At 41.0% G+C, this 21,929-nt stretch overlaps 6 protein-coding genes across 6 annotated transcripts; 4 read left to right on the top strand and 2 right to left on the bottom strand.

Annotated features, from left to right (window-relative positions):
• Positions 1–1,496: 1,496 nt before the first annotated feature.
• Positions 1,497–2,359, top strand: K444DRAFT_617457 (uncharacterized protein; the record flags this gene model as incomplete). Its single annotated transcript, XM_024881132.1, has 3 exons — positions 1,497–1,566; positions 1,617–2,254; positions 2,310–2,359. A coding segment is annotated over exon 2 (538 nt), but the record flags the coding sequence as incomplete, so codon positions are not given.
• Positions 2,360–3,104: 745 nt separating this feature from the next.
• On the bottom strand, positions 3,105–4,461 carry K444DRAFT_568948 (uncharacterized protein; the record flags this gene model as incomplete). The annotated part of the gene is made up of 2 exons (XM_024877218.1): positions 3,105–3,678; positions 3,917–4,461. 2 exons carry the CDS (start codon positions 4,459–4,461, stop codon positions 3,105–3,107), a joined length of 1,119 nt encoding a protein of 372 aa, XP_024731927.1.
• A 3,492-nt stretch (positions 4,462–7,953) lies between these two features.
• On the top strand, positions 7,954–8,699 carry K444DRAFT_95261 (uncharacterized protein). The gene is made up of 2 exons (XM_024888831.1): positions 7,954–8,363; positions 8,421–8,699. Exons 1-2 carry the CDS (start codon positions 8,083–8,085, stop codon positions 8,632–8,634), a joined length of 495 nt encoding a protein of 164 aa, XP_024731926.1. The 5' UTR covers positions 7,954–8,082; the 3' UTR covers positions 8,635–8,699.
• Positions 8,700–8,981: 282 nt separating this feature from the next.
• K444DRAFT_633893 (uncharacterized protein) lies at positions 8,982–9,433 on the bottom strand (the record flags this gene model as incomplete). The annotated part of the gene is made up of 3 exons (XM_024883673.1): positions 8,982–8,993; positions 9,045–9,159; positions 9,222–9,433. 3 exons carry the CDS (start codon positions 9,431–9,433, stop codon positions 8,982–8,984), a joined length of 339 nt encoding a protein of 112 aa, XP_024731925.1.
• A 1,633-nt stretch (positions 9,434–11,066) lies between these two features.
• Positions 11,067–12,187, top strand: K444DRAFT_696373 (uncharacterized protein; the record flags this gene model as incomplete). Its single annotated transcript, XM_024887908.1, has 3 exons — positions 11,067–11,190; positions 11,237–11,352; positions 11,397–12,187. The coding sequence occupies 3 exons, from the start codon at positions 11,067–11,069 to the stop codon at positions 11,805–11,807; spliced, it is 651 nt and encodes a 216-aa protein (XP_024731924.1). The 3' UTR covers positions 11,808–12,187.
• Positions 12,188–12,687: 500 nt separating this feature from the next.
• Positions 12,688–14,556, top strand: K444DRAFT_666931 (uncharacterized protein; the record flags this gene model as incomplete). The annotated part of the gene is made up of 3 exons (XM_024887242.1): positions 12,688–13,267; positions 13,335–13,567; positions 13,630–14,556. The coding sequence occupies 3 exons, from the start codon at positions 12,688–12,690 to the stop codon at positions 14,554–14,556; spliced, it is 1,740 nt and encodes a 579-aa protein (XP_024731923.1).
• Positions 14,557–21,929: the final 7,373 nt, after the last annotated feature.

The raw sequence follows: 21,929 nt of genomic DNA, 5'->3' as shown, positions 1-21,929 counted from the left end.
GATTACTCTTTAAATATTTTGTAATTCTATCTTTAAAATAGAAGTCTCGTCCTATTTCAGCTATGGCCGTTATTAAACCATAACCCTAGTATTAAATATATAAGCTTCTAACTATCTGCGAATCTTTACTTTTAATTTCAGAATTATGCTTTTGTAGTTAGTTCTGCCCTAGAAAATAGTAAGAAGATTTAGTTATCTTTAGTCTATAACTATTTAATATTATAGTATTAGTACTTTTCTAAAAATGGCAAAAAGATTTAGTTATCTTTAGTCTATAACTATTAATATTAGCTATAATATCGTATTAGTGAGATTTCGCTCTTCTCTCCCGTAGTTAAATACTAACCGAAATTAAGGAGGTGGACTCGAAGGCAAAACTCTGTAGATTCAATATAATATATTAAGAAGAGGTAAAATATATACAGGTTATAGAAATATTCTTTATTGGATTATTAGAGGCCACTATAAAGGGAGCTCAAGAACTATTATATTAAATAGCTTATAATACCTTGGAAGGAATATTTAAAGTCTCTTTAAAGTATGAAAAAGGTATAATCTAAATAGTGCTTGACTAAAAGTATAATAGATAATTTTCGGAGAAGGAAAATCACCTTTATAGAAAAGGCAAATAAGCTAAAGAGCAAGTTTGGCTATAATATTTACGTTTTGGAACGGAGAAACGGAAAACTCTTTAATTACATATTTAAAAAATTAGTTAAAGATAGACTTTCCTGGCTACTTAGCTTAATAGAAGTTGTAAGTAGCGTTCTTTTAATCCAAGGCCTATAATCTAAAAAAAAGTTTAAGATCAGAGTTATTTTAGGCTAAAGAGATATATACCGGCTAGCTTCTTAAAACGAGGCACCAAATCTCTACTTTGTGAAGGCCGGAGGGGACGAGATAATCCAAAAGTGAGAATTGAGGACTTCCGGACTAGAGACATAACGGGTACTGGGGGATAGATTGGCTTTTTAGGTTTGAGGACTTGATGCTCATTAGAGAAGATAGAAAATTATTTGGTTTGCGCTATAGATACCTTAGGTAATTTATTTCTTATATTTTCTTTTAAATTAGATTCCGCATCTAATTTTTGACAAATTGCCTTCGCGTCATCGCCCTTACGCCTGATTTACAGAGTGTCTCCTATTATAGCGCAACCAGCTTCCTCTACTACAGCTATACTACCGAGCTTGCACCATCTTTTAAACTTATAAACCAGGTCTAAGCCAAATTCTTACGCCTTGTTTGCAAATCTCTGGTGATAAGTGATGACAAAACATCATCACGTGGACTTCTACTTGAGGCTTAGCCGCTCCAGATGCTGCTGACTGAAGTGAACCGTAAAACTTCACCAGCTTGATGGCAGATTCTAGCTCTTCAATTTTGTGATACAATTTGTGCTTTGCTTCAATCCACTGCTACACAGCAGCAATATCGACGTTGAATACACTTCACCAGCAGCGAAGTGAAGCTCTGAAAATCATAAATGGGCCGTTCGATTGCACGCTAAGTCCTTCACGAGAACGAAGTTTGCTCAGGCCACTAGTCTGCGTATGGAGGATTCTTGTGAGTTTACTGTCCAATCGAAGCCCCTTGTATTGATGAAAAGCGTGAAGAAGACCCATGTCCAAGTAACGACTGGCGAAGAGACATCACGGTTGCAACACACTTCCCACAATGACGAGCGAGCCACAAACAGCCAAGGCCTTGCTCCTTCCTGCTGATGGAACCAGCATCCGGATTGTGGACTATGATATTAAAGAGAAGGACGACGAAGATGTGGTGGATAGTGGAATGGCAGATTTCTACGATCCTATACCTGACCTCAAATCATGGTTTTCGGATGCCTATCAGGACAGGGCTATGACAGCTTTCCACGTCGACATGAGAACAAGGAAAAATTGTGACCCAATAGGACGAGCTTTTATCAAGTCCGAGGAGCCTGCCGCTTGTGGGCAATACTGCTTATATTACACCTTTTCTCCAGCCCTGCCTACGAACAAAAGCTGTGAGCGGATAGTTGGTTGTCTATCTCCAGGTCAATTATTCTGGAGAGGTAATGTCGTGGTTGTCCGATATGATTACCACTTAGGCCTTGGACACGTATATAAGGATGTTGAGGAAGTGGCGATAAAAGCAGTGGAAGAGGTTCTGAGGAAAGCATATAAGAGCCATGGGCTTGAACGAGTATACGAACAAAACGGGCAATTTCTAGTCTGAATTGACGACATTACAAGGTGACACTTTGGATTGCGTGCGATGACTCTTCTTCTAAATTTCTGGAAGGGACTTCTCTGATAGTGCGTTAGGTCTTGAAAATTTGTATCTACTTCCTCTTGCGATTCATTTTCCTTTCCGGTATGTCTATATTTCCCCTAGTCAGACCTTGAAAATCACTGTCCCACACCACAGAGAAGCGACGTAAAGAGGAGGATGGCGTCTGAGAAGAGTTGTTTTCATGAAGACCATCGGATCCGCACACTGGAATTACCGGCTAGAAAGTCGGTAGTACGGTACTATACCACAGGACGGCCGTGGACATGTATCTGATCAATGATCAGATAGCGCCCAGCTTCGGTTGATGAAGTTGTCGGCGCAGGGCTATACAATACTGGGCCATTCAGTATGATTTAGTCGGATGGAAGGATACGAACTTCATACGTAGGTGGGGAGTAGATTCGAGTGGTTTCTCACAATCTATAGATGGAAATTCGCAGTCAATATGTAGCAACTGCTTGGTGTGAATGAGACGTGATGTGAATAAAGTTTATGTTTTCGCAACCAAACTATGTGAAACTTCCCAGTTCATGGTGACGGCATTCGTGGACAACAAGCACGCATCCACCTTATCTCTGCCTTCTAAAGGCTCATTTTCAAAAATCCTCTCGAGATGTCGACATTGTGGCAATGCTTCTAGAACCAGAACATCACGCAGCCGCCAATTTCTTGGGTATTAGAAAACGTAGAAAAGAAATGAAGAGGAAGTTCATGTCCGTAGCTGGGTCAAATGAGGATTCGGGTAAGTTATCTACTAGTCAAACTAGTTACAATAATAGTTGCAACACTTAGAATAGAATCAAGATTCCACCAATGGCAATAACATATTAACTTGAAGATAGCATGAAACTACTAAACCCTAGGAGTTTTAATTGCTCCTCCACGAAGGCGACCGCTTTGCCATACATCTCAAGCCCACCTTCACAACGACCGCTCTCCATATGCTGAGTCAATCCACCCAGAGTCGAGAAATTCCTGGCTTTTGATGAGTCTAATGGTTTGACCTTTGGAATGAATGTCAAAGGGCATTGAAAGATTTTCGGAGCGTGAGCTGCTGAGTTTATATGCGCTTGGTACGCTCTCACGCTGCGAAATGGTTTTTGGTTGGGCCCGCAGAGATGACAGCGCCGTTCCTGAGATATGGTACCTCTATGTGAGCTGGCATCAAGATCCGTATCAAACGAAAACGCATTCGACGATAAGGGTATGAAATCTTGGCTCACGAACGACCATTCGCTCGCATTATCACTGTAAGTAGGAGTTAAGACAGCCCCGCCGATGATTAACCAGTCGCTGTCGCTAGCAGTAAGACTCGATGGTCCGCAGCCAACAGCGGACCACTCGCTGAGGCTGTTAACGTCAGAAACTAGAGGAAATGGTGTGGATTGGTCATTAGGTGGGCTTTCGAATTAATACTTGACCAAATCTGAGAGATGTGAATGTAATTATTAGCTTTAACCCAATGCTTTAAGATTAGAGGAGGTAGTACCTAGCAGATATATGTTCAGATGCCTCAGCCGATGTAATATAATGATTGGGATCGTGTGCGAAAACGAGTTGGTGCATTTTGGCTCGAGTCATTCCCGAGCTACAGCAGCCGCTCTCAAGATGGTTCAGGAGGGCAGATGGTATCGCGAACTTCTTGTTGCATGTTCCACCGGTTGGGCAAGGAATATTACGAGGAGGTCTATGGCTTGACATATGCTCTCTCAGCTGTTTCTTGTGATGGAATGACTCGTCGCACTCGTTGCACATGTGTGGGAGGTTGCGAGAAATTCCCGACACCGGATCTCCGACTCTGCGAATATGCTTCTCCCTGTGTTTTCGTAAAAACCTTTGTTTTTGAAGTACTTTATCGCAGTCGCAGCAATGGTAGCTCAAGGTTTCCTGGTTGGTGTACTCTCGACCGCAGTCGCAGCAGTGATGTGGAGTCGTATGTGTAATGCTTCGTACATGGGTGAGGTGCTTCTCAAGACTTGGGAAGTAAATATCACACTCGCGACAATAGCAATGGTCTGCAATTTGTTGATGGTTTTGCAGCCCTGCCAGACTAAGAAATCTTTTGTTACATTGCCTGCACTTTGGATGCTCCTTCTGATTATGCTTGTGGGCGGTCTTTTTCGTTGAAAACCGGAGGCTGCAACGGGGGCATCTAAATGAGTTCGCGGTCGCTGCAGCAGGCATGATCAACGGGTTGATAATCTTCCCTGAGCGTAAAATCATTCTGCTGGAGAAATGAAGGTGAGGGGACGTATAATCGATGGCCTTTTGATGTATTTAGAGACTTCCTTGAATGTTTGTGTTGATGAAAGCGATGAGGTTGTAAACGAAATGGAGGAGATATCAACCTGCACATCCCCAATGCATTACCCCGCACGTGGGTACCGACACGTGTGGCGATCTCGCATAAATCTGTACGCCACAACCGCTACAGGGCAGTTAACAATCTCTCGCAGAGTACGACGGCCTAAGAAACGCGGCAAAGAACCTTTTCAACGTTTTAGGGATAACGTGAGGGCTCGGTGGTGCTGTAGTAGAGGAAGTCTGTTACGCTATAACAGGAGACTATTTACAAATCAGGCGTGAGAGCGACGACGCGAACGTAATTTTTTTAATCGGAAGTATAGAACCTAACTTGAACGAACATAAAAGATATATTAAGGTATGCCCCAATTTTACAATACTTAAAGCCAAAGTACCTGTTTTTATTCCCGGTACGTAGGGGTTTCCGGCACGCAGGGATGTATGTTCGTACTCCCTCCAGTGGCATTGCATATCTGCTCGGAATCCCGCCAAAAAGCCCTCTCCATTTACCAACCTTTCTTTACGTTTAACGAGTTGAGGCCAATATATTTCCCCCCTGCACACGACATTCTCGATTTCGCTGAAGGAAACGCGTTGACAGAAGAGGAGTCCATCTATGGACTTCCTGAGATAAAGGAAATTCAATCAATAGGCTTGCACTATGATCCGCATTGCCATTATCTGACCGAGTCATCCGACCTCTGCCCTTTTCAAAATCCCACCGAATTAATCTTAGTTGTGAGATACTTTGATGAACCGGTGTTTGAATTTAGATGCTGTGGAAGAACGACATTCTTTGACTTGGATGCCGAATCGACTCTTGGGCCGGAGCTGCTACGGAGATGGGAAGCCCTGAAGCATACGGAGGTAAGCTTACGGAAGCTCTGCGGAAGCTCTGCCCAAAAGGACTGCACCTATCGTGAGAATTGTGAGGATTCGTCAAATTCCTCGAAGGCCATGCTATGCCAACCTTGAATATACTAGGTCAGAGCCTCCCAGTCAAATATGCGTAGTTCCTCTGTTTGCCGCAAATCTTTAGCTTTCCAGACAAGATAACTTTAATCTTTGTTATCAACTTTCTTAAATGGATTTTGCCTTAGTTCACGGATTACAGGCAATAGATTTTGGGTTAGATGTTTGAGAAATATGTAATAAATAAAAATAGCAGCCATCGTTTAAGTTTCATCGCAACTGAGCTCGGAGGGTCTCAGAAATTTCCTCTCTAACAGCAGTAATCTCTTACTTAAATTTTTGATTCTGTGATGTGTGGGCATTGACTAGAAGTTCCCAAGGATCGCCGAGCCTTTTTTGGTGGGCGGGATTGAATTGCTCCTCCTCCCTACGATTTCCAAGTTGGAGAGAGACGAGGGAAATGAGATGCCATTGTAGGCGGGGGACAGGCAGAGACCCTGAAAAGATGATGACCAGAATGAAAAATACCCACTTTTACTAGCGGGATCCGCTTTCACGAGCCCAGAAACATGGGTATGCCATAATGGGTGATGACATGTAGAGAATTGTGGTGAGGTGTCAATGTCCTCTCAAGGGGTTGAGTTATCGTCAGGTACGAGTCGATTCTCAGAAGGCGTCAGCCTCATCGTCAGCCTCATCTTCACCTCGCGATTTTGACCCCCACTCCAAGTGTGGTCACAATGTCACTGCTGACATAACATACTTTCTTTTCTTTTGTATAAGGATTTTCATTTAAGTGTCAGCACCACATACAGATCATCTTGGTGACCATTGGCCACTGCGATAGTACTGAATATGTTGACCGTATGTGCATTCGCACCGCACTTGCACCAGCTGGATGCTGTAGTAGAACGCATACGCACAAGTTCACAATGATCAAACGATCTATATACTGTGTAAAGTTTTAGATATGCCAATTGATTATTTCTACTGTATATCCTGCCATTTTCTGGGCGCCAGGCCCATGGCCAGGATCCGGTCCAGTCATTCCAGACCTTACGGCAAACCAAGCTTCGCAGGTACATCGTATAGTACAAGTTAAGCCTTCGACTTGGTCACCATGGTACTTTTCATGAAGCCTCTCTTCGTGAATACCAATGACTGGTGTAGAAGGTATTGTTCATCTCGAGGATCTCTCTTCAAACCCAGTTACCTTAACACTACCCTCTTTCAAAGGGTCCAATTTCTAAAACGTTATTGAGATGTCTCCAGTCCTTCAAACCGCCCGGTGGTGCAGTGAAGATGGTCACTCTGGAGCAAGAGGTGGTTTGGGATAGCTCTTGAGGATCCTGAGCGAGACTAGTAGAGGGAAAGGATATTAAGTTTTAAAATATCTTCACACAGAGTGTAGCTGATAGGGACACCTTGTCTCCAGTCGAACAGAGTTCCGTGGCGGCTAGATTAGAGACACTGCAGTCGAATGGTTGAGAACTACTTGTATTGCTCGAGGCTGAAATCGCGTTCAAAAATTGGCTCGTTAAAGCGAAGTGCTAGGCCTTTTAATGTTGCCGTTCCTGTCCGTGGACTCGCTAAACTCTGAACATGTTCAGAGCTTGGAAATTTGCGTAAAAATCAAGGTTCATTCTATGAGTAGAGCACATTATATAACCAATCGTTCGCAAAGTCTAAGGGTTCCCTCAATTTTGGTCTCCTTCCATAAATAACATTTTTCAACTGAAAGGTACCGTAACATCTAGTCCTTACTTTCATGAGAGGTACTCAAATGCCAGCCCTTCCTACCTGAGACTTTGCAAGACGATCTTCAGGGACAGGACGCGTGGCCTTTGCCCCATTGCGCAAACGTGCCCAGAACCTTTGGTCACGTGCTCTTCATGCCTGATAACTTCCAAGAACTCAAGGGAGAGTTCCAAGTAGAAATTTTCAATTGGCAGTTTTAATGGGTTTAATAAGGAAGTCGGGCGAAGTTTCTGATGCGTGGAAGGTGAAGTTTCCTGCCACCAGTTTCCCCATGGTTCTAAGAAATTCCATAAGAGTGGGGAATCTGAGTCATTGCCGCTAAGGTTCTGTCAACCATTATTAAATCCCCTTTTACTTCAAGCAACATTTGAGCAACTCTTCGACATGGCGACCGATGATCTAACTAATCTTCAACGCCTATTTGCTCGCGCGTTCAAGAAATTGCACGCGCAAATGGGGCGAGAAGAAATGGGAAAGTTCTGTTTAGCAATCTCCAAAAATGAGAAATTCCTAACTGGGAAGGGTAAATTGAAATTCCCCATGGACTTGGAATCGACAGAGATTGTTAAGGATTTAGTGCCTGAGCAACGCCCAAGAAAACGTAAAAGAGCGCTGGATAAAAGTGAACGCCTGGACATGACGGTTCAAAACTTGAAGAAGAATGCTGTGAGCAATGTCAAAAGCCTAATTGAAGGCCATTGGCGCGAGCTCAGCACTGAATCCTTAGACATCATCAGTTGTCAGCCAGAGTCTGATCAGCCGATTCGTATACTTCGCCTTAATCAACACCTCGCGCTACTTCAAGAAACGAGAGACGATCAAATTCGCTGGATGTGGAAAGGGATAAAGTTGATTCAACATCTGCGGTCATATGAGGCTTTCCTTGGTGAATCAGGCTATACTAAAGAGAAGGAACGTAATTCTCAAAGGGCTCGTGACCAATATTTGAGATACCTCTACAAAGGTTGGAAATTGGACGAGGCAAAGGAAAAGGAGGCGAGGACAGGTTTGACTGAGCATCTACGCTATGGAAGGAGGTGGAAGATCTTTCTAGATGCTTTGACGGCTGGATTCATTATCGTTTGCGGTCTAAACTTTGCAACGAAAGTAATGTAAGTGTTCTCATACGATGCTGGCGAGCCATGAAATTTCTGACATAATAAAAGCAGCAGAACTGATTACACGCTACTGGATCTGGAGACCCTTGCGAGCCAGATGACAAAGTCTAGGATTTATCAACTATGCGAAGCGTTCAGGTTACCGAGTGAGCAGTTACTTAATGCTGGTCGTGTAGATGGTGAGTACTCTAATAAGGATTTTATGCTGGCAGAAGTGCAGCGAGTATCTCGTGTAATATTGAAGGTACGGTTTGAGCCTACTTAGGTTGTGGCCAGTCAGCCACGCGAGGAGGCCCTGCATATATATATGCGAGGCGGGGATACTAGGTGGCTGGCTAGAAGTGGGGTGATAAAACTTGACTCCCAAAGCATAATCATAAATTTTCCTAGCGTTCAGCTATCTACATGGAGGCACAACCCATCTATCTACTCTTCCCACCCGTCTCAAACCCTACATCTACAATAAAGAATCTGTCTCGCGCCTTCATCCACCAAAGAGCTCATCCAAGTCTAATCCCTCAGCTCTACAGGATCTGCACTTAGCTTCACATTATGCTCCTGACGAAAGGTCTCAGCCAATGTTGACGCAGCCGAACCTAGAGTTGAATCTATCTAATTGGCTCGCTGTTTTTAACATCAGTACAGGTACTGTCGGCAGATTAAAGGAGAACTCACAGTTTGCTTGGAAGGGTCCTGCATAACATGGAAACCTTTGACTTTTTTCCCGCCACTCCAACCTTCACAAGAGAAGTGGGCGTTCGGGTCCGTCTCGCTTTCGTGGTTCATGTTGCTATCTGATATTAGTTATTGCACTGGATATTCATTTCAAAGGAGACTAGATGCGAAACTTACTTGATTTTGACTTCGTCAAATTTGGCATAATCTTCATCTTGAACAGCAATTCCATTTTCAAGTGCTGCCGCAACAGTCGTTGCTGCGTTATCCTTGGCCTTGTCGCCAATCGCGTCAACGAGGCGCTTGTAGCCAGGCCCCTCAGTCGAGAGTTTGATCGCTACAGATTTCCCGTTGCGGACAGCGTGCTTGAGTAAGACAGAAGACGACATGTCGGTGATTAGTGGGTAAAGTCTGAGAGACAAGTTTAGGAAAGTGTTGGTTGCAAAGATCTGGGATTCTGAATGAAGAATGTGAATTGTTGAGCTGATGAGTTGAATTCTGTCGAAGGATGAGGTTTATATAGACAAAGTCGTCGCCGCTCTGGACCCATTCTTTCTGTCGATAAATGTAGTAAGATGGCCGTTGAAGAGGCCGTGGGAGAGTACGTTGGAGGGTATGTTGGCGCGTATGAAGGACAACGTGTTGGAGAGTATGTTGAAGAGGTATTGGGATTCTAGGGTAATTATGAGACAGATAGCGCGCGCTAGCACGTTATGTCATCATAATCAAAGTCGCTGCGTGCCAGCTTTGACCTGTCCTCGCCGTGCTAACTGTCGGTCTCTGTCACAGGACTCCTCCTTGGGCGTTGAGTCTGCTGACTTCCCGCTGCTTCTTAGGTACTTGTCGTCGTCAGCCCATGCATCTTCGCCTCGTCCGGGGCGCTGGAGAGAGCGGGGAACAAGGGCAACCACGTATTCGACGTCAATGGAGCAGTGTTGCGGTACATGAGGTTGAAGGTCGCTCAGTCACTGCACTCTGGCTATCGTGCGCAAAGGTCTCGGACAAATCGGATATTGAAGGAGCCATGGTAAGGAAACAGGCACCGGTTTGCACAGCCGCTTGCAACAAATGGACTATCGAAAGACATGATTGTCGATGCTGAATTATACGGATGCTTGTCAGAGCTTGTGAGGCGGTCGGCCGAAGGTGGGGTCCTCTGGCATTTGCAGACGTTGGGCATGTAGATTTTGCTAGAAAGCTCCTTGCACCAAGGATTCAAACAAACCCGTGATTAGCAAAAAGGGTTAGAGTAACCGGGCGAGACGCCGGCCTGCGTCTGGTTGGAGCCTTGGTTGGACTGCATGGGAGACCGAGACCATCATCTCGTGCTTTTCAGTTCATTAAGCGCTTGACCGATTGGGCATAGTCTGGCACGTGACAAGCGAATTGAACCTGGGCCGTGGTGCAGGTACCTGGGCGAGAACACAAAATCCGTGATGGCGGAGCACGTCCACTTTCTCAACAACCCATTTCATTCCCGACATCACTCACACACCACATTTCCATCAGAGACAATGGCTCTGCATCTTGGGAGCACTCTTCGTGGGAGCAAATACTCATTTCGTCTGGTTGAAAAACTTGGCGATAAGACTGTCTTCAGTCCTGTGTTCAAGGCCGAGGTCTTGCCTGGCATTCAATCTCTTCTTCCCAAAAATCGATGGTACGTCTACAACTCAGTTGCGTACAGGAGTCTGTGCTAATTCTCGTACCAGGGCGGTTGTGAAAAGCGCTGATGTTGAAAATCAGACTCAGGTGGACTGCCTCGTAAAGGAATACAAGTATTACAAGAAGCCTTCTATCGAATCGTCTAGGGACTTTCGAAAGTTGTGTGACATTATCAACGACCCTATAGGTTGGACGGCTCAAAAGCCCTTTTGTCTAGCCTTTGAATGGATGGATACGACTCTGGCGGAGGTTCCTTTCGAGGAACACATGAAAGATCCTGTATTAGTCGCAAATATTGTCAAGGTATGCTTGGAAGCATTTGTCGAGCTAGAAAAAGAGCACCTTGTCTATTCAGGTATGCAATTCACCCCTAGAGAGTTCTATCGCCATTCACTAAGCAGAGCAGACTTAAAACCTGCGAATGTTCTTATATCTAGCGTTGACGGGCTGTCTAAAGTCAAAATCGGAGACTTGGGGCTAGGTACGGAGCACACATCGCAGAATTGGGTTACGCTAATTTTCTGTAGCGGGACCAGAGGGCGGCAATCCACGCTGGGTTCAGCCCGAAGCATTTCGTGCTCCTGAGGTCTGGACAGGGGTGAGCTGCTTCCATAAAGCCGATGTATGGTCTATTGCTGCTATGGTTAGTTGCCGGCCTCTCATTCTTACCCAAACTAAAGAAGGAAGATATTACAACGGTTTGATCCCAATATCCTAGGCAATGCCGACAACATCGACAAGACGCTTATTCACTCAATGGCATGGTGCCTAGCGAAGATTATACTCCTCTTCGATCCATCCTGTAGCTCGATTCCTCCTCCTTCTGACGCCGATAAGACCTTACAGGCCTATTTCAAGTTAGCCCAAAACCTTACGACAACACAAGCAGAAGAGGATTCGGACGAATTACTTTTGCAGATTCCTTCATTTGAGGTGTGGGCTGATCTAGCTATGGACGCCGGCATCCCGAAGGTAGTGCTAGACATTATACGCCTTTTGGCCGTTCCTAACCCGACGAACAGACCTTCGGCTCTGCAAGCTCTTCAATCACCCGAATATAAGGCCCTCCAGAAAGCTGCCGCCGCGTATGGAAACTAGGACGCTCTCTTAAGACCTGGTATCCGATGATTCCAAATCGGCACTTGAGTTCCGAGCTGATGCAAAGATGGGAAGACCTGGAGGACATATTTACAGAAGCTCTGCGTAGGCAATGCCCAAAAGGGACTACTCCTATCGTTCGGGTTGTGAGGATTGGACAAATTCCACAAACGCCTTGCTATACCAACCTTGAATATACTAGGTGAGAACATTTGTGGGAGGAGATACAGAAGTCAACTATAACGTTACGCCTAGTTTCTGTTTGCCGCAGATTTTGGGGGTTTTCCAGACAAGACAGAGGATTTTATGCTGGCAGAAGTGCAGCGAGTATTTCGTGTATAAAGGTACGCTTTGAGCTTTGAGTCAGCTAAGGCTGTGGCGGGGTAAGCCACGCGAGGAGGCCCTGTATATGAGATTCGCAAGACTCGGGATGGAAGGACGATTTCACTTTTGAACAGAATTTTGTATGCGAGGCGGGGATACCAGGTGGCTGGCTAGAAGTGGGGTGATACAAATTGACCCTCATAATCATAAATTTTTCCTAGCGTTCAGCTATCCACATGGAGGCACAGCCCATCTATTCTACCCACCATCTCAAAACCTGCATCGATAACAGAGAACACCTGCCTCATATCAGCCACTGCTAGTTCTTACACAAAAGTGAACTCACCGTATCTACGACACTTTGTGCTTGGGGCATTATTTAATACGTTTCAAGCCTGGGTGTGGGCGGCTAGCCTACCGGTATGTCGAAATCGCGGGGTATCAAGCTTCAAAATATCGAGGTCCGTGCACGTAGGCCTCACCAGAGTTGCGAGCATGATGGAGCCTCACCGAATGGCAACTCCCGCTAGCGGTGATTTCGTCCAGATGCTTCATTATGTCCTCGGACACCACCATGTCAGATTCAGACCTTGACAAGAAGATGGTGTATCTTGCTTATCGCGATATTTTCAAAGATAAACTCGCAAAGCTGAGGAAGCGGAATAAGGTACGCAATGTGGTGGAGAAGCACAAAGATCACCTCCACCATAAGCAACTCGCCGATTCAATGGATTTGGAGAAAACCTGCAGGATTTTGGGAGATCTTCTAGCAGCGCGTTTATTCGAATCAGATTCAGCAGCTGAAGCTACTTTCCCAACACTCTTCTCTCCCAGGGAGCTGGGATACGATACGGCCTTGATTGTGAAGTGCGTGGAGAACAGTGTCGAGGGCAGCTGTGGAAGGAGAGATAGAACAAACCCCGACGCCCCTCCTTTCCTGGAGATCCTCCGTTCTCCCGATACTCGTATGCCAAATGGCGCTTCCCCAGAGAGTGCTCCGACGGTTAGACAGCATCGCATTGACAGAAAGTCGGGGCGCATTAGAAAGCCTACTCGAGCCACGACAAAACCTACAGGGCCCATACTTCAAGTTGGAGAGGGAAAGGAGGCTGCGCCCAAGGAAGTCTTCCGCGAAGGTATAAATACAAGTCTCCCGAATATTCCTTTTGGAGTGTCAACGCTGACTACAGTCTATCTTTGCAGGCAGAGAGAAGGGCAAAAAGGGCCTGAAGCGTACACGTGACTCCGACATCATACCGACAAATCCCACATATCTCCCTTTCAGACTTCAGCATTTGATCCTTACCCAAACTCAACGACTGCTCGAAGAATGCTGCTATAACTTCGCTAAAAAGTGGTTTCCGTCCATGTTGGAAGCCAATGGCTGGGATGCACCCGAGGCGGTCGAACTGACTAGGTGGTGGAAGTCTCGAAATGTGATATCCCTGCAACGGCCATTGCTTTAAATCATGGCCTGTCACTGGCAGTCCTGTTTAAGCGTGCTATATCTATCCGGAACTGCGCTGTTCATCGTCGCCCACGGATTCCTGTCAAGAGAGTAGGAGAAATGGTTCGAGACGCCTGGTTGCTTTCTCAAGCACTGCAGGACGATTTGCGAGCTGCACAGCTCCTACACTGGCACAAGGAGTTGGAAACCCTCGTCGCGCACTTGCAATTAAGAATAAACTCCCAGAGGGAGGCGGTAGAAGCTGAGCTCCGAAATATACACAATGCCAAGGTTGAAATGGAGGAGAGGCTGGCTGAACTAGAGTCAAGAGCAAGCCAGTTGACTCAGTCTTTAGAAGCGGAGGGCAGAACCCACCGACCAATTGATACCGAGGCATTGCGGTCCCTAGAAGAGGCACTCCGTAGGCCAGCTGTCGCCAAACCTCTACCTATCACTGCGCAGGATCAAGTTAGGCAGTGGATAGAGAATAGCGTGGGCATGATAATTAATCGGAAGCACGCTGGAGCTACCAAAAGGCTGGCCATTAAAGTTAAACCTCCGGGCCCAGATTCTCGAGATCAGCCGTTGCTACATGCTCCAGTTTTGGCTACTAATGCGCTTTATGATTCTTACGAGAGCTCTTACGGATATATGGGCGTTCGGGATACCTTTCACAAACGTCAAAAATGTGCCAGAGAGGCGGATGAGACCGAGCAAGAGACATTTCAAGGATCAGCTCAGGACTCTCATGTCACCTCTATATCGATGACGCTTCGGCGTACTGCCGTTCAAGCACAAGAGAGCTTCAGGTTAACACCTTTCATGCGGACAGGGGCTACGAATGAAACCGCTAGGCATGTGCGACCTTCGGCAGGGCAACTTCACCCTTCGACACAGCATCCTCTATATCCAGTCTCTATAGATGATGACAAAAGCACGGACTATGGCTCCGTGCCTGCGGATTACGAGTGGGAATAGCGGTCGACATCTCTCTCCTTTACTTGTGTGAAGAGTTACGGAGCATTTTCTCCCTCTGAAAAGATAGAGTTGCTCTTGGGGCTGGCATTCCGCTTTCTGCCTGGAGCCCTTCCACCAAAGTATGCACTCGCACATACTCTCGGAGGTTTTGCAGCTCTGCAGGAAGCCACGACGTGATGGTTTTGTAACGATGGTGTTCAAGGATTGCTCGAAGACGTCAGACGGAGCCGGCTGCATTGCCGCTATTCTCATGCTGACTACCATAACCGGAACATTGCGTGCAGGTGAGGACGGTTTGAATAGTTATCAAAATTACATCTCCACCTGTCGGCAATTAACGCCTTGCAAGCCGTAGAACTTCATAGAGGAATAATGACATTTCATTAAGAGTCATTACCTAACAGGGAAGTATAGTCGACCTTAATACCCTGCTTTATTATGTCATCTCCCCGGGGCCGTTAGCTTGGGATATCAATGTGACTTCCATCTTAGTATTATCTCGAATTCCAAGGATGTAAACCTGATATCGGATGACTTCTGGTTAGCCGTTCCGGGGCCGCTACAGGGCCACCTCGATCTCTAAATCAATACTACTCTTTCTGGTTGTATTATAATATACACGCTATCTCTATTGTCTCGAGCTATCTAGGTACTATTTCAAGAATCCCCGAGATAGACGATTCCACTAGGAACAAAGAGGTCGAAAAAGGACTAATACGAATAACATTAACGGAGCCTTCAAACTCTGCCTCTACCGCAATAAGTCTTTGTGCGGGGCGGATCTCTTTCCTCCAAGTGAAAGTGCATGATCTTTAGGAGGAGAATCGGCTGCTGAGAGCTCGATCTTGATGCGGATTGCTACCAGACTCCGGTGGCTTTAAACAGGAGACGTTCGAGAGAAAGATTTCTCTCGAAATCCTGAAACTAATCTGGTAATATACTCTCCCAGCTTCCCGCATTATTCAGTTTACTGCCCGTGAAGACCATGGTGGCTCCTTCTTTAGCGGTAGTACTCCTCTAGTAGCATTACATATCTGCTCGGAATCCCGCCAAGAAGTCCTCTTTATATACTAGCTTTTTTTCGCGTTTAATTGCGAGATGGAATCTGTGTTAAGGCTAATATATTTTTGTCCTATATGCGATATTCTCTATATTACTAGAACAAACGCGTTAAGAGACGAGCAGTTTATATATAGATTTCTTGAGGTAAAAGAAATCCAGTTAGTAGCCCTAGACTATAATTCATATAGTTATTATTTTACTAGGATATTTGATCTTTACTCTTTTCAAAATCTCACTAAATTAGTATTAGTTGTGAGATACCCTAATAAACCAGTATTTGATTTTAGATGTTATGGAAGCATGATATTCTTTAACTTGGATTCCAAATAGGCTCTTGAACTCGAGCTAATAGAAAAATGGGAAACCCTAGAAGAAGTATTTATAGAAGCTCTGCGTAGGCAATGCCCAAAAGAGACTACTTATACTATTCGGATTGTGATGATTAGGTAGATTCCCCAAACGCCTTATTATACTAACCTTAAATATATTAAGTCAGAACCTCCTAGTTAAGCTTTTATAGTATATAGCCACTAATAATATTAAAACAGGAAGAGATATAGAAGTTAACTATAATATCACGAGTAGGTTCTATATATGCTATAGATTTTGGGGTTTTCTAGACAAGACAAATTTAATTCTTATTATTAGCTTCTTAAATGAATTTTGGGTTAGATATTTTGAGATATATATATATTATGGATATATATTATGGAATAAAAACAGGCAGCAATAGTATAAACTCAGTATTATCTTAGAAATAATATAAAATTTCGTCTACTTGCCATATTTGCGACATTATTATGATTTTTAGTAGTATTCTAAATAGGGCTCGTTAGTCCGATTTAAATTTCTGCACGTAACAATAATACTTCGCTTTAGTGCTAGACGTTGCCTCACCGCACATAGCTTCCGCTTTAATATTGCCAATTTCGTTTTCTAATAACAACTATCTACCACACATTACTTTAGCTATACTAGTACTTGCCATGACATCTTTATTAATTAAGTACCATATTTACTAATTTTGAGATAATAGTCTAATCCTTAACGGATTAGTGGTCCCATAACGAAGTCCATAATATTATAAAGTGAAGAAGCTGTGGCATGGAATAGGAAGAAGTGCCAACTTAAAGGTTCGCAAAAATGCAAGCGAGGATAAGAAAGAAAAAGCCTATAATATAAGCTTATAGTATGTCTGGATAGTAGTTGTATCTCTGTCGCTAATCTGATCTTAAAGCAGGCAAAGAATCGAGAGTTAAGTTAAAAGCAATATCTCGTTAACTATTGCCATATAACTCAAGTCTTTCAGGAGTGCCTGGTAATAGCATGTATTTATATATACCATACCTCTAGCGGCGTACCTTTTCGTATAATCTGCGCTAGAGGAACGCCGAAGCCTTAGTCAAAGGTTCAACTCCGCTCTTATAAGGTACTCTAGCTATCTTCCAAGGACAGGCAAATTATGCACCATATATAATGCATTAATGCCAATACAGCTTACTTGACTAGCTATAGGTAATACCTCTGTACGAATGAAATAGGAGGCCAGGAAGTATAATCATTCAGTAACAAGGAAGCCTGTATGACCTGTCTAATAACGTTAATTGACTCATGGAATTAAAACAGTATTCCAAAAGCTCGCAAGACTTCGGTAATTGCAGAACAATAATACCTAAGCCTCAGTGAGTGCGGTTCAGAGAAACGGACCTCGTCCGAATTTGAGGACGCCACATCTTCCTGGATGCTGTCAGTCGCTGCCCGCAATGGCCTACTCGAAGTATTACCTAGTCCATGCATCAGCCATGGTCCATTATCAACTCCGAGGACGTTTGATGCAATGAGCGCTGCATGCTGTTACCGGCAAGGGGATTCCTGATTGAGAAATCGATGGTGAGGCCTCCGTCTGACCATTGTCCAACGAGTTGACATGGCCGAGCTAAAGGCATCTCATGAAAAGGCTTATGCAACTGTATTAGCGAGATGGATCCTGGATGGTTTGCAGCTGCGCCATCCGACTCTCTATTCAAATATAAAAAGGCAGCAGCTCCTTTCTCTAAACTACTTCTCTCCCAGCTTCCTTTTAATTTTTTCAAATATCCTTCCACTTCATATTATCGCGAAAATGGCATTTGCAGAATCCGACTTAATAAGATGCTATAATAATAAATGCATACTTCATATTAATATTAGTCTGAAAAGGACTTAGAAGATGTGTAACAATTTGATTGCAGGCCCCAAGTTAGTGAAGAGGCGGGCATCCCCGCTAGAGGGTTTTCGAGGTAGGAGGTCTAAATGCAGACAGTATTATGAAGCCTTGCTAATTGTGAAACAGACCGGCTAATTGTTATTGACGATGATGAGGATTCGCCAAAACGGACAACTTCTATTCAAGGACTAATTAACGAGAAGCACCGAATTAAAAAAAAAGCCCAAAAAATGAGAGGATTACTTTAAACCGCCCGTAAACCCGTAAATGATTTCAGCCGATTGAGGGAGTTTATATAATTAAGTAAAAAGATTATTATTATTAGCGGGGCCGGTATCTCTATTAGTGCAGGCTATAAGTTCAAGCTCATTTGCAAACCTTTTTATTAATATTGATTTGCCCTAGTTTTTATCTTTGAGAACATATGGAAATCCAAACAGACCTCGTTCGACCGCTCTCTCTACTTCTCTATTGAAAAGATAACCAGCTTTTACTTTATAATTCGTAGTATATATAAATGCCTATATTTGGATTTGACTAAGCTTTTATCTTTCCATAAGGTTATAAACAAGCTTATACGGACTCGTCCTTATTTTCGGTATTATATATAAAATATTAATTGCATTAAGCGCCTATTACCTGATTTTAATACTAAGACAATATGCCTTTATAATCGAGTTAATTAAACCCGATATGGGATATATAACTGAGTATATAACTATAAGCCATATTTGTTTTAAGGTTCTGATTTATTATATTATCAAAAGTGTTTACAAAAAAGCTAGACCCAGATATTACAGGGCAAGTAATTATTAAAAATTGGCAGGCTAAGATTTAATGTACTTTTGTCTAGCGAGCTTTATTTAAACGAAAAGGAGATTCTAAAAACTGCTAAGTATAATTTGAGAATATACCCGGAGTTAGTGCTAATTATTAATATAGAGCTAGCAATTTCTAGGGTTTGGTTAATCGCCGTAAACTTTTGCCACACCGCTTGAAGTATAGGTAGAACAAGTTTTTGGATTAATAAGGAGGAGCTAGTATTAAGTATAAAGTCCCTATATAACTATATTCTTATAGGAAATTATAATAAGGTTATTTCTCTAGATATTTGAAACTATTTAATTAATATATGTTTATATTACTATAAGCCATTTTTAACTTTATTATTATATATATTCGCTATTTTTAAGGAACTTAAACGTAATTAAAATTAAATATTATATATAAAAGCCATTATTATAATTTAAATATTTGGATGGAAATTATAGGTATGTAATATAACCTTTTCTCTCTTAGTATTCTTTACCTTAAATATATTTATATAAGCTAACCGGATTATATTAGTTATTTTATAATTAATACAAACTATGCTTAGTTAATATATTTCTTGTTTAATTACAAAACTATTTACTAAAGATCAAAATATATATAAAGCACTGGCTTTAAACTTTTATATTAATTAGTTTTTAAATAAATATACTAGTGGCATTTAAAGCTTCAAATTTCCAGTATTAATAACCTTTTATTAATTTACTGGATTTCTTAGGCCAGTTAAGCCCATGGTATTAAATAAACATGGTATATTAAAAGATTTAATTCGTAAAGGTTAGCTATATATACTATGGCATTAGTTAATTAAGCTTATAAATCGACTTCTTATATTTTTCTAATTAGGCGTCTTTTTATTATATTAATTTATATCTTGATTAAGCAGCTTATATATTATTTTAATAGCTGCGTTTTATGGCTTAATCTTATTGACCTCTTATAAGAGACTTATTATTTAGGTTTTAATAAGCCCTTAATCTCGGGTATTAAAAAATTACTTAATATATTTTAAATAAGCCATAATGCCAATCTCTAATACGAAGAGAATAATATTACCGTAATCCTCGGCTAAGGGTAACTCTTTATATAAGCCTTTAAAAAAAACTCTTATTACTATGGGTTGTACTTAAAAAAGCCGAGTAAATCCCTTTTGCTATTAAATGAGGGTAATAATATTCCTGGCCTTATTATCCTTATTCTAATCCTATAATACTATAAAAAAGAAATATAATTTATTAATAAAAAGTATTAATATAAAAAGAACTTATAAAAAGACGTATTGGCCTGTACTAACTTAATAAGGTTTAGCCAGGGTAATTTCAGCCTTTAATAATTCTTTTTTTTTAAAGATCCTGACTTTGGCTTTATTCTATAGAGAGATTCCTATTTAAACTATAATAAATATAGTATATAGCAAGCCTGTAATAATAAGGAGAATGATTAATAGTTGTGAAAAATTAAAGGAGACAAGATATAAAAAGATTATAATAATTATAATAATAGTTAAGGCTATATAGGTACTTAGAAATAATTTATATATATGGCACTAAATAAATGGCAATAAAAATACGCCCAAGACAGCTATATTTATAGTGGCTTAGAATATGTTTTTAATATAGGAACTTTTAACTAGATTTGATTATAACTTATAATAAGACTTGTAATGCTTGATATAAATATAAAAGAATACGTATTAAAGCGAATCGGACTTAAAGCAATTACCAAGTAAATAATATATTTTATTATAGTAATAATACTAAGCCATTTATAAATAAAACTCTTAAACTACTAAGATATATAAACGTGTTTAGAAAATATATTAGGTTTGCTATATATTAAGAGCAAAATCAGATTAATTAAAAAAGCTTTACTAAATTGTTTTATTAGTATTATTTGGCTCTTAGAAATAGTAAGGACTATAATATTAATTACTAATATAAAAAAAAGACTAAATAGATAAAGCGGTATAATAATGCCTATATTTTTAAGATATTAATAAAGTAAATAATTAGAGGTATATTTGCAAGTAAAGAACTTAAAGTAACAGGAGTTAATATAAGGAAGGGAATTGTTTTATAGATAATATTATAAAAAAGCTAAAATTATAATCCCAAGAAATATATCTCTAAGGATAATTATAATAGCAGTTATAATATCTATTGTGTCTTAGCCAAGACAGGTAGTCTATTAATGTTTAAAGATATATTTATAAAGATATATATATAAAGCCTTATAGAAATTTATTCTTAGAAACAACGTATATATATATAGATATATCAAAGATTTCCCAAGTTTATCTTAGGCAATTTTCCTTAATATAGAGCTAATATAATAGTAAGTAATATTACTCTATATATACGGTCTATAAATCTCCAAATCCTTATTAAAAATAGTATAATCTTACAAGTTAAAATAATATTTTATAAAGTAACGTTATAACATTTCACTTTTATATTATATATATATACTCTATATTAGCTTAACTATAAGTTATTACGCAAAACAATTATTAAATACCGACTATAAACTCGGAAAATTTTCTAGGCAAGATTTTACTAGCAAATTTAGTATAAGAAGCTTTATAATTGGATTTAAATAGTACCGTAATATAATGCGTAGAAGTGGATCAATTTGCTACTATATTATAACCCTGGTAAAAGGGTAAGAATAACGAGTTTGCTAGAACTCGTCTTATAATCCACTATAAGGAAGGCATACTATAGAGGAACCAAACCTATAATCGTAACACGCAAGCAATAAAGCAGCTTGAAAATTTGGTAGTATAATATTTACGGGATATTTAGTAATAATGTATTATAAAAAACATTATAAATATTCGGGAAAAATAAAACTCGGTATTAATTTGCGATTTAATATTATTAGTATACTTTCGATTAAGAAACTTTTGACTTATTAAAAGTATATACTATATACGCACTAAAGCCTTAATTATAATCATAAATATGTTTTATAATTAAAATCAAATTAAATAATAGTAATTGTTATTAAAAAAGTTTGTTGCAAATACGTATTAAGCTTTTAATAGTAATCGGAAAAAAACTCGAGACTTTATATTACAAATTATGCTTTTTGAAAAAAATTAATTAAATTAAATTGCAATCGCAAAAGAATTTAATTAAATAGTAAAATTACTATAAAGTTAATCGCGAAATACCTAAAGTTTCAAAACCGCATTATTAGCTCGTAATATCTATTACGTGAATTTATTTCCTAAATAAGTTACTATCGGTTACACTTGATAATAAATTGTATA

This window comes from Hyaloscypha bicolor (genome assembly GCF_002865645.1).
Source record: "Hyaloscypha bicolor E unplaced genomic scaffold K444scaffold_126, whole genome shotgun sequence".
Classification (NCBI taxonomy): domain Eukaryota; kingdom Fungi; phylum Ascomycota; class Leotiomycetes; order Helotiales; family Hyaloscyphaceae; genus Hyaloscypha; species Hyaloscypha bicolor.
Note: the sequence above shows the minus strand (reverse complement) of the source record. Positions and strands in the feature narration are given on the sequence as shown.